The sequence below is a fragment of the Coffea eugenioides genome, chromosome 2 (genome assembly GCF_003713205.1).
Source record: "Coffea eugenioides isolate CCC68of chromosome 2, Ceug_1.0, whole genome shotgun sequence".
NCBI lineage: Eukaryota > Viridiplantae > Streptophyta > Magnoliopsida > Gentianales > Rubiaceae > Coffea > Coffea eugenioides.
In genome coordinates this window covers 66869774-66886012 of record NC_040036.1, presented here as the reverse complement: position 1 = coordinate 66886012, position 16239 = coordinate 66869774, and the positions used below count along the sequence as shown (strand labels likewise).

Sequence of the window (16239 nt, the reverse complement as noted above, 5' to 3'; positions counted from 1 at the left end):
TTTTGCAAATCAGATCATGCCAGGCGAGTTAAAAAATATCAAATAGCAACTGAAGTGCTCATTGTTTATATATTTGAGCCAAAAAAAGTATACACTTAACGAGAAAAAAAAAACTCAAGATGTCGATTCTTTGTCTTTTTTTTTTTTTTTGGAAACGATGAGCGATTATATTAACTTTGTGTATGAACTATACACTTGAGGAGCAAAGGCACAAGATGTCCATTCTTTGTCAATGCCTAGTATTGGAACAATGCCTCAGCCTCCATGATGATGATAGTGTGGACAGTGGACCATAAGCAGCATTAAATAAGGCTTCATGCCATGCAGATAATGGGGTCTTCGGGAAGATTATGGCTGGAAGGAAGCATGCATGGCGCCTTTTTGTGGGACATATTCAATAATTTCAATTTGAGGAACGCCCTCCATTATTGGCCATTTGAGGGGAGCAAAATCTGGTAGGCATCAGCCTAGGAGTTCTCCAAAAAGGTTTCATTAGCCAACCATAACTGACGAACCAACTAATTTCACTTGACAACCCCGTATATGCAAGTCAGTAACACAACCAAACACCCACCCCCAAAAAAAAAACCAAAAAAAAAAAAGGAACAAGTAGAACAGGCAATCAAAGATCAAGAAATAGTTGGTACGAAACCAATGGTCAAAATCATCTCAGTATCACAGGAATCAGATGGAGATAACTGATAAGTTTATTACAGCTGAATATTCTGAAGCCTTGGTAATTTATACAACTCTTGTAATTTTACACATAGTCCTTAGTATGGTTCTCTTTATAGGTAGATCCCTAAAAAGGGTACAAACAAGGGAGGAAGGAATGCCCAAGGGCTGAAGGGTATACCACTACCTAGCGTTTGTACTCAAAATGATAGAGACTCTAAAATGTATTGCAATTTTAGACAATAAGGAAAATTGGTGAGGTTGCAAAAACATCAGAAGTAAATAGCACCAACTGGCAAGGATGTTGTTCTGTGAAGTGAGTTTGGAAGTAATGAATTTTTGCAAAATTTCTTAACAGCAACTATGTCCTTGACATTAGGAGTCTCCTTGGTCGCCTCGCATTTCCGGTCCCTTTGGGATACTGAATTGGGGCTGCTTTGCTGAAGATTTTGGTTCAAATCCAAGTTAACATGATCAGCAGAAGGCTTGAGAAGAATACTGGGGGATCTTGTTCCAATTTCACTGTTGCATTTGCTATTAGCTGAACTTGAATGAGATTTGCATGATCTATTTGTGAGTCCCAACTGTTGATCTCTAAGATCCCTCAAGTTGATCTGATATTTTGCTCTAAGCCATCTCAATTCCTGCTGAATTTCATGTTCATAGTTATTTGAGAGCTCATAGGGGAACGAAGGAATTTGAGTCTAAAGTTTGAGAACCTGATAAAGATCTTATGAAATTTGTTGCACTGGAGAACTTACTCCAGTAACACTTTCTCTTTCTCATGGTCCTCTGAAGTTTCTTGATCCAACTTTTCTTCTTCGTCATCATCATCTTCTTCCAGGGAACAGCTTCCCACAGAACCTAATGAACTGCATTCATGGCTCTCATGCTGATCCCAAATCTCTACGGGATGGAAGCCATTTCTTTGGCTTGGCGAACCAGGATTATTTGCTTCATCCAATTCATTACGTAAAGAACTACCAACTTGATAGGTGATCTCTTCAAACCGACCATGTGTAGCAGCACATCCATTCCCCAAGCATTGCAAGAATTGAATGTTCTGGGCACCAGGATTATGTGATAGAAAGTTGATGAGAGAACCGGTAGATGTGTGGTTGGAAGCACAATTTTGACAAAAGCTTGGATTTGCCAATCGGGGAGTTTCGATTATTCCTGGCCCTCGTTTCCATTCTGGCACCAAAGAAGCAATCTCTCCATCAATCATATCCGCTATTTTAGTGACATCTTGATCGGTCATATCCAGTTCTGCAACCATTTCGGTTGCAACACTTAGTGCTGTGTCCAATTCGATATCAAACGGGAAATAGATATTTCTGATGCGACCTGAAATGACACTAACTTACATCAGCTGCAATCTAAAGGCAAAACAACCTTATATGAAACTGACATTTAAGAGTGGAAGCATTTAATTGCTGACCTTCCTTGTCTGAAATCCGAAGCCTTAAAAAGATGCTACCATCTTCTCTTCTTTTCCCTTTAATGGTTACATCCACATGTGGAGATTCTTCATCATGATCTTCCTCATTATACTCAAAAAGATCGATTCCACTTTGCTCGAATTCATTTGGATGACAATCCCATCCATTTTGGTCTTCAAAAGCATAACCATTGGAATATCCCTTGAAGGAGTTGTCACTGAACGATTTTCCTTCATACTCTATATCAGGGTAAGGCTGCCTTAATAGAGCATTCATGTAATTCATTTCTCTCGGGCACTCAACAGCTCTTAATTCTGGTTCAGAACCATCTATCCTAAGAAAAGGATCATCTAAGAGCTCCCTTGCTGAGAGCCTGAGAGAAACGGTGGCCAAGCATTTCTCAACAAATTGTCGTACCTCAGGATCCTTTACTTTATATAATGCATTAGGCTTCTTCCCCTAAACCAGAAATTGTATGTTACAGGAGAAAAAGCCAAAAAAAAAAAAAAAGGGCATTGAGGAACTCAAATGAAAGAATTCTTACAGAGATAACTTTCTTGTAGATCTGAGCAGGATGAGTGCACTCACTATAGGGATATTCAAAAGTGACCATTTCTAAAATGCACATCCCAAATGCATAGATGTCAACCAGTTCATTGTATTCCTCTGCATAAACTTCTGGAGCCATGAATTCAGGTGTTCCTGGTGAAAAGATCACCACTTCAATATCTCATGAGCATTATTAAAGCAACATATCATTGCTAATGACCAGCAAAGTAGGATTAAAAGGTCTACGGAACAAATTAAGCGCGTAGCAAAATTTTGAGCTTGTAACAATTGCAGAGTTGAATTTTGGGAAGAAAGCAACTTGCATACATGAAGAGAGTTCAATTAGAGGGCAAAATACCAACACAGTGTGCGGCATGAGATTTTCGCAGGATAGCAGCAAGACCAAGATCCCCAATTTTCACTTCGCCTTGGTTGCCATTAACAAAGATGTTGTCACATTTGAGGTCTCTGTGGATCACAGGAGGGTCAAGACTATGAAGATAGAGAAGACCTTTTAAGATCTGTCTGCACCAGTGCTTTACTGCTCTAATATTTACTCTCCTGTGCTTCAACCTATACCTGGCAAATCAAAACCAAAAAAAAAAAAAATAAAGTTATAGATAAAAAGCAAGATTAAAATCATAACCTGTTGCTTACGGCAAACAAAGAATAGATCAGAGATTGAGAAGAAACAAAACGTCACTCACTGTCTAAGAGTCCCAGAAGTGAACATCTCAGTAACAAAATTGATGTTCCTGTTGGCAGTATCTACCCAAGATGTATAAAATTTCATAATGTTTTGGTGCTTCAATGTTTTGAGTAGATGAATTTCACAATAAAGCCTCTCAAGATCTTCAGGACTTTGCAGGAAATCATAGAGTTTGACCTGGTTCCAAGCAACTTCAATTCCTTCATATTCATCAAATGCTCTGTAACTGAATCAATCAACAAACCAAATCATATCAGAAAAGCAAATATATCAAAAATCCTTTTCAAAAACACCCCAAATCCCAGAAAGCTTCCGTCTTTATTAAAATGAAAAAGAAGGGAAAAAAAAAAGAGTAAAGAATACCTATGTTATATCCACCTACAAACCTAACAAGCTTTTGAGAGATCTAAATCCTAAAGGGGACAACTGGCAAATCTGAAAAATATCCACTTTCCTTGTACTATAAAACTTGAATCAAATTTATTGCCTAAAATGGAAGTGCAAAACCATTCCAAAAGGAGTGTGCAACAAAAATCAAATACAAAAAAAAAAAGTGGGAAAGAATAAGTTGCCAATTCATACACTGTCTTTGAAGCTCCTTTGCCAAGAATCTCGTTATACTGCAACCCAAGAAAAAAAAACCACAAAATCACACCTCTAATCAGAAACAGAAGAAAGCAAGAGGGAAAGAGGGATCTTTTTAAATACATACTCTGCCATATCTTCCAGTTGGATCAACTTCAACAAATTCAGAGTAATCTGGTTCAAGGTGTGTTAGACCATTCATTCTGCACCTCTCTGCTTTATCAGCAGTAGTAACTGATTTAAGCTAATAGATTTTTGCACCTCCTTTTCTTTTCTTGACACCACCAGTACTAGTACTATTATCTGTACTCTCTCTTGGGCTCTGACAACAATGAAGAGATCATTGGAAAGATGATGCTGATTGTGATGATCTACGCATCCACCAAGAAGCATGTGCCCATCTTTGGAACCTTTATAAGAGAGAGAAGGCCACCAAAAAATGTCCAATTTTACCAGTACTAATGTACTTGTACTTAAAAGTTATTGTAAGACAGACAAAATGCAAGAGAAGATGTTTAGTTTATCAAAAAAAGATGATAGTTTAGGACAAGATTTTACAACTCAACCGCATTTTTTTTTCCGAAGGGTAGCCACCCCACCATAAACGTGACAGAAGCCAACAAGAAAGTGAGAAGTATGGAGAGAAAGAGAGTCACTTTGTTAATCCTGTCTTTGCTTTTTGGCTGATGGAAATAAAGCACCAAAACAGCATAAAACAGCCTGCGGAAAATTTGTTGATAAATGAATCTTTCATCTTGTTATCTTGCTATTTTATTATTATTCAATAAAACCTACAGTAATTTGTAAGCATATAAAAAAAGTAGCATACAAAGATGAATTTTCATTGATTAATCAAATATGAAATACATCCGATTCTCATATTGAAACTGATATTAACAACAATTCTCACTAATCTCCTATCATCCTCTGCTATAGTTTTGATGCCACAATTTTTTTACTGTTGCAAACAAAATACATGTCTAATTCTAATATGTGGTGTATCAGAAGATGTAACAAACATATTATTGTCTTCGAACTTGAATGCTATTTTAGAGATTTATTTTGTAATTAAGCAAAGTCATCACCACTCAATTTAAACTTTAATAACATTTCTTAGAACATTTTTTTTCAATAACTTGGTACTGGCTTTCTGCTGGATTAAGAGTACAAGAAACAAGAAACAAGAAAATGTAGGGCCCAGATGAAAATTGTTGACTTTTGTGAGATCATCCTGTCTTTGATGACAGATTGAATTTGACTGTGGACTAAAAAATAAAAAAGAAAAAAAAAGTTTTTGCTTGCTTACATAGAATAAAATAAAAGAAAAACGTTAAAAGAAGAAGAGTTTGGTGATTCATAAATTAATGCAGCTTTCATGGTTTGGTTGGTGGATTTTCCGTTTTGTGTTTGTTTTTTCACTAAAAAAAACTGTCCATTGAGGTGGAAACCATTACTGCACGGAACTAAAAACCTCCATCCAATGAAAGGTGTACCCCATGTACGGAAGATTGGTACGGTTCAACTTTCTTTATGTACCTACTTTTCAAACCTTTACTCCATTTGCATTAAGGAGAGGATAAACATCGTTGCATGAAAGAAAAAGTTCCCTTTCTTTTTTCATCCCTTTTGGTGGAACCAAAATTGACACTTGCAAACCGACCCCTTTTTTGCTGGCCCTTGTTAACTTGATTATGTTATCCTTTCATTGACGAGTTTACACTTAATTTATGATGTAAAGACATATACTTTATATCATGCCCTTGCATTTAAACACTTCCACGTTTTAATTTTACATTTATTGTTAAAACCTTTTTGTCAGTTCTCAATTGGGTATCAGTTAGACAAACTTTCTTTAGGTAACATAAATTAAGGAATTGGAATTCAATTATGGTGACTTTAATGTAACTTTAGTTAATACAAGAGTAGCTCAAATGTCCCTTAAACATAACGTATAACACAATGATTTTTCTTTTTCCTTTTTTGGATTTGTGACTTAAACTGAAAAAATGAAAAAAAAAGGTAAATTAAATTTAGGGTCTGTCTAACGAGTGCTCAATGGTCACTCATTAAAATATATTTTAGATGTCATATTTTGAAAATATAAGATTAATTAGAAAAAATAAATAAATACAAAAGAGATTATGTAGAATTAAATAGAGAAAATATATAAAAGCAAGGGACGGTAATAATTATTAATATGTGTATATACATAATAAATAAGATAAATTTTAGATGTATTAACGAATGCTTACCGTGTACCCGTTAGAAAAATACTTATACTTGTAGGCCTTCTTGAAAGTTGTCAAATTCAAAGAATTTATTACCTAGTCTCTCTTGGATTGGTAGTTTTATAGATTTTGTTTTTGGGATTCTCTTAACCTATTTTCCAACAAACTCTCAAAAAAAAATGCTATAGTGACATTTTTCTATAGAAACTTCCAAAAATCAATCGTTGATCATCACAACGATTTTTTAGCATGGTACCTATCTTTCTTTATTTTTTTAGTATCATCACAACAAAAAGATGGAGCGGAGATTTGGAAAGTTTGATAAGAAGCCAAAATTAATAAATGGATGTCTATTTGAATAGCGTGGAAGGTGAGAAGTCAGCACTACTTCGAATCTTCGCCTTTAGGAATGAATTGGACGAATTGATAGTTCAATTTTTATTTGTTTTGACCTAGTAAAAAATGAGTTGGACCTTAATTTTATGGTCAAATTTTTAATTGTTATTTATTTATTATTATTAATTTTTTTATGGAAGGTTGTGATTTTCCTAGCAGCATCCCAATCTAGGGAACTTTACGCTACCTCAATTAGGGAAGTGAAGTCGAGAATGTTTTAGTTTGGTGACCAAGGTTAGAAACCTAAAAATTAGAGGTCTTAGGTTTAAATTCCCTTTTCTCCTCCCCTTAGAATTAATCTTTTTTTACTTTAAAATGATGTAAAGGTGACTAGAAGCCAAAATTCATTGAGGAAACCCTATTACCTATATAGCAAAATAAATTTGATCTCTTTTCTTATTTGTGGAGTTCAAGCTTGATTGTTAAAAAAAATAATAACTTGCGTAAAATGAGTACCCATTAGACACCTTTCTTTAGATAACATAAATTTAAGAAATTAAAATTCATTTAGCCATTAGCTTTTAATTATGGTAACTTTAATGTGATTTTAGTTAATACAAAAGTAGCTCATGTGTGCCTTAAACATAACGTATGACAAGATGTGTTTTTCTTTTCTTTTTTTTTTTTTCTTTTTTCTTGTTTGGTTTGTGACTCAAAGCGAAAAAATTAGAAGAACTGGTAAATTGAACTTATAGGCCATTCTTGAAAGTTGTCATAATCAATAAAATTATTAGCTGGTCTTGCATGGATTGGTAGTTTTGTCGAAAATTCTTTTCGAATTTCCTTAACATATTTTTCAACCACTTTAACTTATACACATTACATCTCCAAAAAAAATAAATCATCATACTGTTATTTATCTACAAAAACTTTCAAAAAAATTGCAATCTAAGTCGGTTGATTATCATTCCAATCTCTCATTATCATTTAATTAATATTATGGGAACAAAAAGATGGTGAGTATAAATGTATTTCAAAAACAATATCAAATTTGATAAAAAGCCAAAGTTAAAAACTGGATATTTGTTTCATAGCATGGAATATTAGAAGTTTGCACTGGCTTGAAGCTTCGCCCTTGGGATAAATTGGTCCAATTGATGATTCAATTTTTATTTGTTTTGACTTAGTAAAAAATTATTTTGACCTTAATTTTCTGGTCAAACTTTTATTATTTTTTTTTTTGGGTGAAAGTCGTGCTTTTCCCAGCAGCATCGCGAAAAATCTTAGAAACTCCTTCTGAGATTCATGTTAAGCCAACTATGGAAGTGAAGTCTATATGCTACAAAATGGTGTCGTCATATTTTATAATTTTTATTTTGGTTTTTTTTTTCCTTTGTTTCTTTGGGCTAAATGGTGTGATATGTTAGGTCATTATTCGAGAGAAATGTCAACCTATTCTGGTTGGTTGTAGACTAGTAAAGGAGAATTTGAATGGTTTTCCACAGAAAAAACAAAGGGAAAAAAAAGAGGAAAAGTATGTTGCTAATGATTTTTCTTTCCCTGTAATATTTTCCTTTTTTCAAAAGAAAAAGTTGGAGGACAAAGAGAAGAAAAATGTGGAAGTGTTGAAGTTTAATGGAGTTGTTGGTGTAAAGGCCTAGGTTGGTTTTCAACAGCTCCTACTTTTCTATATCTGAAAATAGAAATCGTTTGAAAAAATTGAAGGAATTTGTTGGTTTAAATATTGTCAAATAGAAAAAACGTTAGGTTAGGCTATTTGGTCTTAAAATGAGGTAAAGGGGAATAGAAGGCTAGAAGCCAATATTTCTTAGGAAACCAACTTAATTATAAGCAACAAATTTTTAACCTATATTCTTATTTATGTCGAGCATTTTCCTGCATAAACTTTTCTGAAGTGAATAGCTCTGAAGTTGGATAAGTCTTATTCGACTTCCCCTCCTCCATAATAAAGGAATAGAATAGATTGTTGCCGTTAAATTGAATGAAAAAAAAAAAAAACTGTGAAATCAGAACCATCAACCATCGGAATTCTAAGAATATAAGCCCTTGCATACCTCCACTTCCATTTTCTTAGTATAGCTCCAATTATTGTAGATAAAAATCTTAAAAATTCTAACCCCACTCATATCAGTTTTCTTGGTTTCGAAACGATCTAATCAGCCAATTAAAACGCCAATCCTAGCTAAACTACTAAGATTAGGGTTAGTTTTTTGTCAGCCGGTCTAATGCTAAACAAACTAAAATACACTAAATTTATTGTACATACCAATGTGGCAGGCATTCTTTTTTTTTTTTTTTTGGCTACTGACTTTTATCGATAGTCTAGAAGCCAAGAGTCTTAGTTTGGTAGTAGAATTAAAAGGAAGAAGAAGATGTCGTCATTTCCCCCCTTTCCCCCCCCCCCCCGGGCCAAAACAACCCCAAAAAAAATTACATTTAATCCAATTGAAATCTCAAAACCCGATTAACATCCATTTCTCAATTGGATCTGTCTTTGAAGAAAGTATAGATAACTTAGTATTCCACAGCCACAATGTTCAGCATGATTAATTTATTAATTGATATTTAATTGAATTTTCTATTTCTATAGTTAATATTCCATTATGACTACATTATTGATACAATCTAATGATTGACTCATTGGAGACTTTTCATGTAACAAACAGGAAAGAGGTAATTAATAAAAAGTAGGATTATATTTACAACTTTCACAAGGATTTTATGGGTATATAGGGTTACAAGCCTAATTCAAAATGCACAGTGGGATAAATACAAACTCTTTGTAACATATAAAAACATTGATGGGGATTTTGAACTCTACTTATAACATGTAAAATAATGATATTCTTTTGTTTTTCTAGGAGTTGAAAGTCTATTGTATATAAAATTTTTCGACGTGGGACCTTGAAATATCTCTGAAAAACAAGTACCCTTTAAGCACATATTTTACAAGTTATTCTTGACATCTTATATGTAATTTTTCAGAATTCTTGTCCAATATCTTATTATGTCATTTAGAACTGGACAAATTTAAACCTAAAACATTTTCTAGTTTTGTAAATTCTAAATCCCTATCATTTTACAAATCCTTTATAACATCGATAAATCCCATGAAAACTAAGTTAATCCAAGTGTGGACTTTATATTGCTCTATTAATAAAAGTGAAATGGTTACAAAACTATAAAAAAAACTGAGTAAAAACAATGAAATGGTTTTTAGAAAACAAAAAAGATAAATAATTGAAGGTCACTTGGATAGAGCCACGCACGATTAATAATTTTGCTGGCATAATTCATGAATCATGTGTCTTTTCCTATTAACTATAGCAAAACAAAAGTGCAGCATTAATCAGCCACATGATAATTATGGGAGTTAGGGTACACTCCTGGCCGCTACAGAAACTAAATCCCTAATTTGACATTTCGTTTTCAACGAGCAACTAATATCAAATTAAAACCAATTGATATTGGTGCAAGTGAAAGGCACTTGCATTTCTTAATCACGAGATTTTGGATTTGAAATTTATGGAAATTGAATGGACAACATTCGAAAAGTTTCTCTCCGTAAGGTGCTCGACCTAATTTCAACAAGAGATGCGGATACTTGTGGTTTATACAAAAAAAAAAAAAAACTAAAATCAAATTAATATGGCACAAATTGTAGTCCAAAGTCTAAACAGCTAAAAAAATTTTTCTTGTGATCTATTGTCAACTATACACTCCATAGACAGAAGTGCATGGGCCATATTTTTGTAGGTCCCTATTCATTTTATTGTCTAGAATGTCTGCTTCATTAATCAAAGGGCTACAAGAATATGAAAGCGTGTTCGAGTCAATGAAAACGAAAGAGAAATATACAATATGTGGTGATCATCACCTTGATGGATTTTTCACAAACAAGGATTATCCTCATATTCATACTGAAAGGTACTCTTATTGTATATAATATTAGGGTTAAAAACAAAAAAGTCCCATGTGGTATACCTAAGATACAGAAAAATTTCTCATGGTTTCAAAATATACAAAACGACACCTCATATTTTGAACTAAATTGTAAATTGTAAACTAACAAAATTGTTAAATTTAACAGAATCCGGTAAACTTAACGGAAAACTTAACAGAATCCGATAAATTTAATGGTAAACTTAATGGAATTCAGTAAGTTTAACAGCCGAAACCGTCATTTTCGTTAAGTTTAACGAATTCTGTTAGTTTACAATTTAGTTCAAAACATGAAGTGTTGTTGACAATAGTTTTGAAACCACGGGAAACTTTTCTGTATTAGGTATACCACAGAGGACTTTTTTATTTTTAACCCATAATATTACCATCAAGTCACTTTATTTAACATGTCAAGACAAATAATTTTGTCATAGTTTGAAATACTTGTGGTCCCAGTTGTTCGTCTTCCTATACAGATCACTTGACAAGTTGTTTAGATGTTCAAACAGTAAGAAGTGAGTTTGTGGGAAAATCAGTATTCATTTTCTTGAAAGTGATTGGTTCTAGATCATTTGACAGCTGACATTCAGGATTATCAAACTCTCAATTATCATTTACCTACTCTATCAGCTTTCCAGGGTATATCTATTCAGAAAATTTGTTGTGCTTCAAGTAATAAATAAATTGTTAAGATATTAACTGAAATTTGGGTTTTGCCCATGAATATGTTACAAGTAAGTACATAGGGTTATTTAAAATGGCTAAAAGGTACAAGATTTAAGAGCTTAAGCATTGAAATAAGATTCATTCTGAAACTTGGGGCGGCCATGGCATATTTCCTCGCCAAAGGAAATCAAATTTTAAAGGGCAAATTATACTTTACACCCTGTGGTTTAATTTTTATTTATATAACTCCTCTATGGTTTCAAAAATTATACATAATTTTCTTATGATTTAGATTAAAGTGTCAAAATAATGAAATTTGCAATCCATAACGGAGTCAACTAAAATATCAAAAATACCCCTATCATGAATATGTTACAAGTAATTAAATAGGGTTATTTAAAATGGCTAAAAGATACAAGATTTAAGAGCTTAAGTATTGAAATAAGATTCATTCAGAAACTTGTGGCGGCCATGGCATATTTTTGTGGCCAAAGTTAATCAAATTTTTGTAAAAAAAAAAAAGTTAGTCAAATTTGGATAGTTTAAAAAAGGTTATTCCAAAAAATCTGCACTGGTGCCATTAATTAATTAGGACTCTTAGATTATCTCTTCACAGCCTCCCATATGCTATAACTAGCTAAAGAGCTCCACTATCTTTAGATTCTTTGATGGGAATTACAACTTAGAACCTTACTAATTATGTTTAGTTTCTTAAAAGAAATCCGCAGGTTTGGCCAAAAAATTCACCAAAAGTTCCTAATCAGGTATGGGATTCTTATGATCTCGCTGTAATTAGTCTGGTGAATAACTAAGCTGAAGGATGAAAATCATAAATTGATAATGAAAAGTGAAGAGTTTTTAAGCTCCACGTGATCTTTTTGCATGGCTTGAACAATTTGGACCCTTAAATCGAATTTACGTGAATTGCATCATAAGTTCAACAAATGAACTTTACAAGAGGAGGGACTGAAAATAATACTAAAATCAAAACACCAATGTTTTTGTTTTTTTTTTTTCTGAAAGAATCAATAAAATATAAAAGCAGCTTCTGTGGACTCTGAAGTAATTAGAGTTTGAAGCATAAATTATTTCATTAACTAGGCTAAGAAAAAACTGTTTTGTTACCCTTGATATTGATTATGCAACCTTGCGGAATTTCATTTATATTTCTTGTCATGTAATTTCTGGCTTTTGTTAGCTTCGTTTTACCCGTAGACAAATGCACACGTGTACGCTTATCATGAGCTGCTATGTCTTTTCTATATACATATATATATATATATATATATATATATATATATATATATATATAGTGTGTGTGTGTGTATTTGAGTGATAAAGATATTGTAGGGTTTCATTAACCATTTATAAACAATTAAGACGTTGCTTATCTTTAGATGCCAGATAGGCAGTAAAGATTGTAAGACACTTCTACATATCTTTCTAGGATGGACAGGTGCCCACACATTACTATCCTAGTTTAGTTCCTTTTTTTTTATGAATTAAAATCTACATTAACAAATGCAAGGCCAATACTGGGGAATTCATTGCTATAAGATCAGTCGAGGTTACAGTTTATAAGTTGAACAGGCAATACAATAATAGTTTCGTTACTGCACCTGAATAAACACAATCGTATTTAATGATCCTTTGCATTTAAAGTCTTTTTTTTTGGTTTAATTCAATATTTTTATAAAATTATTACCTGATAAGTTTATTAACAAGTGCTCATAAAACACTAATCAGACAACCCTAATGAAAAGAAGAAGAAGATTATAGTCCTCGCGAAAACTAAATCCAACCCTTAAGATTAGTTCCTAACTTTGAGAAAAATGAAAAAGGATTTGGAAGTATTTTACAGATGCAACATGGTAGGATTTCATATTTGTTTCATATGATTACCTAGTTCTTGTATTCTTTTGTTTTACTATGTTTCTATAATTTTGTTGTTTGCACAAATTATATTTGTATACATTAACTCGTTACGTAAATATAAAGCACGTCTATCAGCATCCATTAAATTATGAAAAAAGTGCAATAATTGTACTTAATTGCATCCCCACTCCCCACAAATCATACAGTAACCATTACACATCAAAATAACCAACTACTCCTATAATAGTTGGCCACCAAGGAGAGTTTTAAGTTTTCCCTGAGTGTGGCCTACATTCTTGTCCAAGATTTTTTAAAAATTTCACCAGTGGGTGTATAGGCATTCCCGTCTAGTCCGGTAACGGTTCAGATCCTTCCGGATCCCCCTTTGACCCTCTTGGATACACCCATTTTCCTTAGTATAGAGTAGGAATATGTGTAAAATATAATTTATCGTATCAAAAAAAAATTACACATCGAAGTACCACTATAGTTGTATGGATACGGAACAGTTGTACGGGTGAGGGTACACGTTGGTTTGCTGTGTACCAGGTGGAGCCAGCCACAACTCACACGAAGATATACATTACAGATATTAGGGGGTTCTCAAGCTGTGCTGAGCATAGCCTGGTCCACAACAAAGACCAATTTTTTTTTTTTTTGTTTGAAAGCAACAGAAACATATTCATTTATATTAAATTTGCAAGAGCAGCTTCGGTTTCTTTCTTGGGGAGGTTCAAAAACCTTAGCACTACTTCTTCCCTCAAGAGACAAAGCCAATTTTGACATAATATAGATATGTATATTGTTTGATCTTTTCACATGTGTAACCTTAACCAAACCAAAATCATGTAATATGGATCTAATGCCCTGGATGAGGTTGCCCGGTCAAGGATAGATCAGCTTCTTTACTATTATTCTTCTGGACAACATTTGAAGCATTTTCTTGCACTAAAAAAAATGAGTAATGCCAAAATCCCTTGCAATCTGACCGCTATTAAGCATTTTCCTTCAAAGATTTTCTGGTTCCTGCATGTCCAAATGATCCAGATGGTCACAGCTATTAGCTCTGCAATATGCTCACCTTCTACTTGAAGAAGACAATCAAACCAGTTTCTAAAATTTGAGGCAAAAAATCTACCTATAGTTTTAAGGAAACCCATTCCTGACCAAACTTCTTTAGCAAAAGAGCAATCAAAGAAAATATAAGATGTCCTTTCTCGTTTATTCAAGGTAGACAGAAACCTGCTGGTTTTTTTTTTTGGTATGAGATTAACAGTTATACCTCTGCAATAGCATACCTCAAATCATAAATTACTAGTCATGCATCATTTGAATAGTGATAGAACCAAATACTTAACACGCAGGAATGAACTTTGAATATCACATATTCATGAAAAATGTGATAGAATTTTAAACTAGGAAGAGAGGCAACTTACTGATACAGAAGATGATTTGCTCTACCTTCTCCTTCCCAAAAGAAGCAAATATGAATTGAATGACATATGACAAGAGAGAAAAACAAATGCAGATAAAGTTGGTAAACAAATTCATAAAACAACTACTATATCCAGCTGAAGAAGGTATATATTATGAGAGAAAAACAATGCATTCAAAGCAACATTTCAACAAGATTCTTGTAGGTACGAATTGATTAAGGTCTAACAAGATTAATGAAGTTCAGGGCTCTAAAACAAAATGCTAAATGTTTTCCAATGACTAATATACTATTGACCAGGATCCTATTTCATGCTGAAGCAATTGAAAGTCAAAGTCCAGAACATCTAATGGAGAATAGGACATCCCTCAGGCATCGTATTGTGTAGCGCATAATATAACTAGAGGTGGCAAATTAACCCATTTAATTAAATTTACCCACACCCGTTCACGAATAGATGGGTATGAGTATCTTAAATTTTTGCATATGGGTATAAATGGGTTACCCAATACTACCCATTTAATAAATGGGTATTATTGGGTAACCCATCAAACCCAATTAACCCATTTAGAATTGTCTTTTCCCAAGTCTCCTCTCTTCCCCCACCTATTTTTTTTTCAGATTTTTCATTTTGTCATGATGTTAACTACTTTTATTTCATTATTATTATTATTTGTTGGTTTTATCTTATCATTTTATTTTCTCTTAGTTTGTTAACTTGCTCATTTTTTAGCATTACCAATTTATGATAAGTTTTAACCTTTTTTCCTATCTTTCCAAAATGAAATTTTAAATTTATATATGAAAAAAACGTTAGGGGTTCAAACTTTTTGGATTAAGTTTTTATGTTAGCTTTTATAGTACTTAGTTCAAAATTTTATATTCTTATTATTCAATTATTAAATAGCATGTATAAATTAATAACTTAGTTTGCAAAAATGAATTTAAATGAGTTTACAAAAGTTAAAATAAATGGGTAATTGGGTTACCCAATTCATTTTTTGACTTACCCATTTATACCCATCTAATTAAATGGATATAAATGGGTTGACTCACTTATACCCATTATCCATTTTACCCAACCCAAACCCACCCAAGTCACTCATTTTGCCACCTCTAATTATATAACCATCACAACAAGCAAGGGAAAAATCTTAGTGTAATAATATAGGCAGAAACATATATTTTTCAAGGAATACGTTTCTTCCTTGGTCTTTGTGAGAGCAACCAAGGACTAAAAGCAAAAAGCATAAAATACCTTCAACTAAGCAGACAATATAGCTAACTAAATAGTTTTTAATAAACAAATCAAAAGCTGCTACATATAATATAGAAGTTAGATTGAGACATAAGGCATACCTGGCAATAGTGGCAGCAAGTTTGGAGGGAGAAACGTACAAAGTTTTGTGCTTGGGATACAATGGAGATTGTCCAAGTAGCAGAGCCCAAGGAAAAAAGAAACATCAGCACAAAAAGATGGGAGAAAGAGGGAAAAAAAACAGCAACAAATCTCAAGTATAAGTTATGAAACGATATAAAAAAAACCTAATCTCCAAATTTTCACTAATAAAGGTAAAAATTTTACAAGAGCAAAACCCTAAAGTACCAATGTTCCAGGGAAAAGTCAGAAAAATAATTAGGAAAAAAGAAGGGAGGGAAATAATATTGTCAACGTCCTAATTTCTTACTTTGCAGCAATAAAGGTTACAAAATTAATAATAGGAAAACCCTAAAGTTCCAATCTCCATGGGAACAACGTGAAATGAATAAAATAAT

At 33.0% G+C, this 16239-nt stretch overlaps 1 protein-coding gene across 1 annotated transcript; it reads right to left on the bottom strand.

The window, feature by feature from the left end:
- Nucleotides 1–689: 689 nt before the first annotated feature.
- On the bottom strand, nucleotides 690–4329 carry LOC113754255 (probable serine/threonine-protein kinase WNK9). The gene is given in 9 exon segments (XM_027298626.1): nucleotides 690–1373; nucleotides 1375–1479; nucleotides 1481–2022; nucleotides 2117–2576; nucleotides 2662–2819; nucleotides 3025–3245; nucleotides 3374–3601; nucleotides 3958–3995; nucleotides 4088–4329. Coding segments are annotated over 9 exon segments (2253 nt in total). The 5' UTR covers nucleotides 4163–4329; the 3' UTR covers nucleotides 690–947.
- Nucleotides 4330–16239: the final 11910 nt, after the last annotated feature.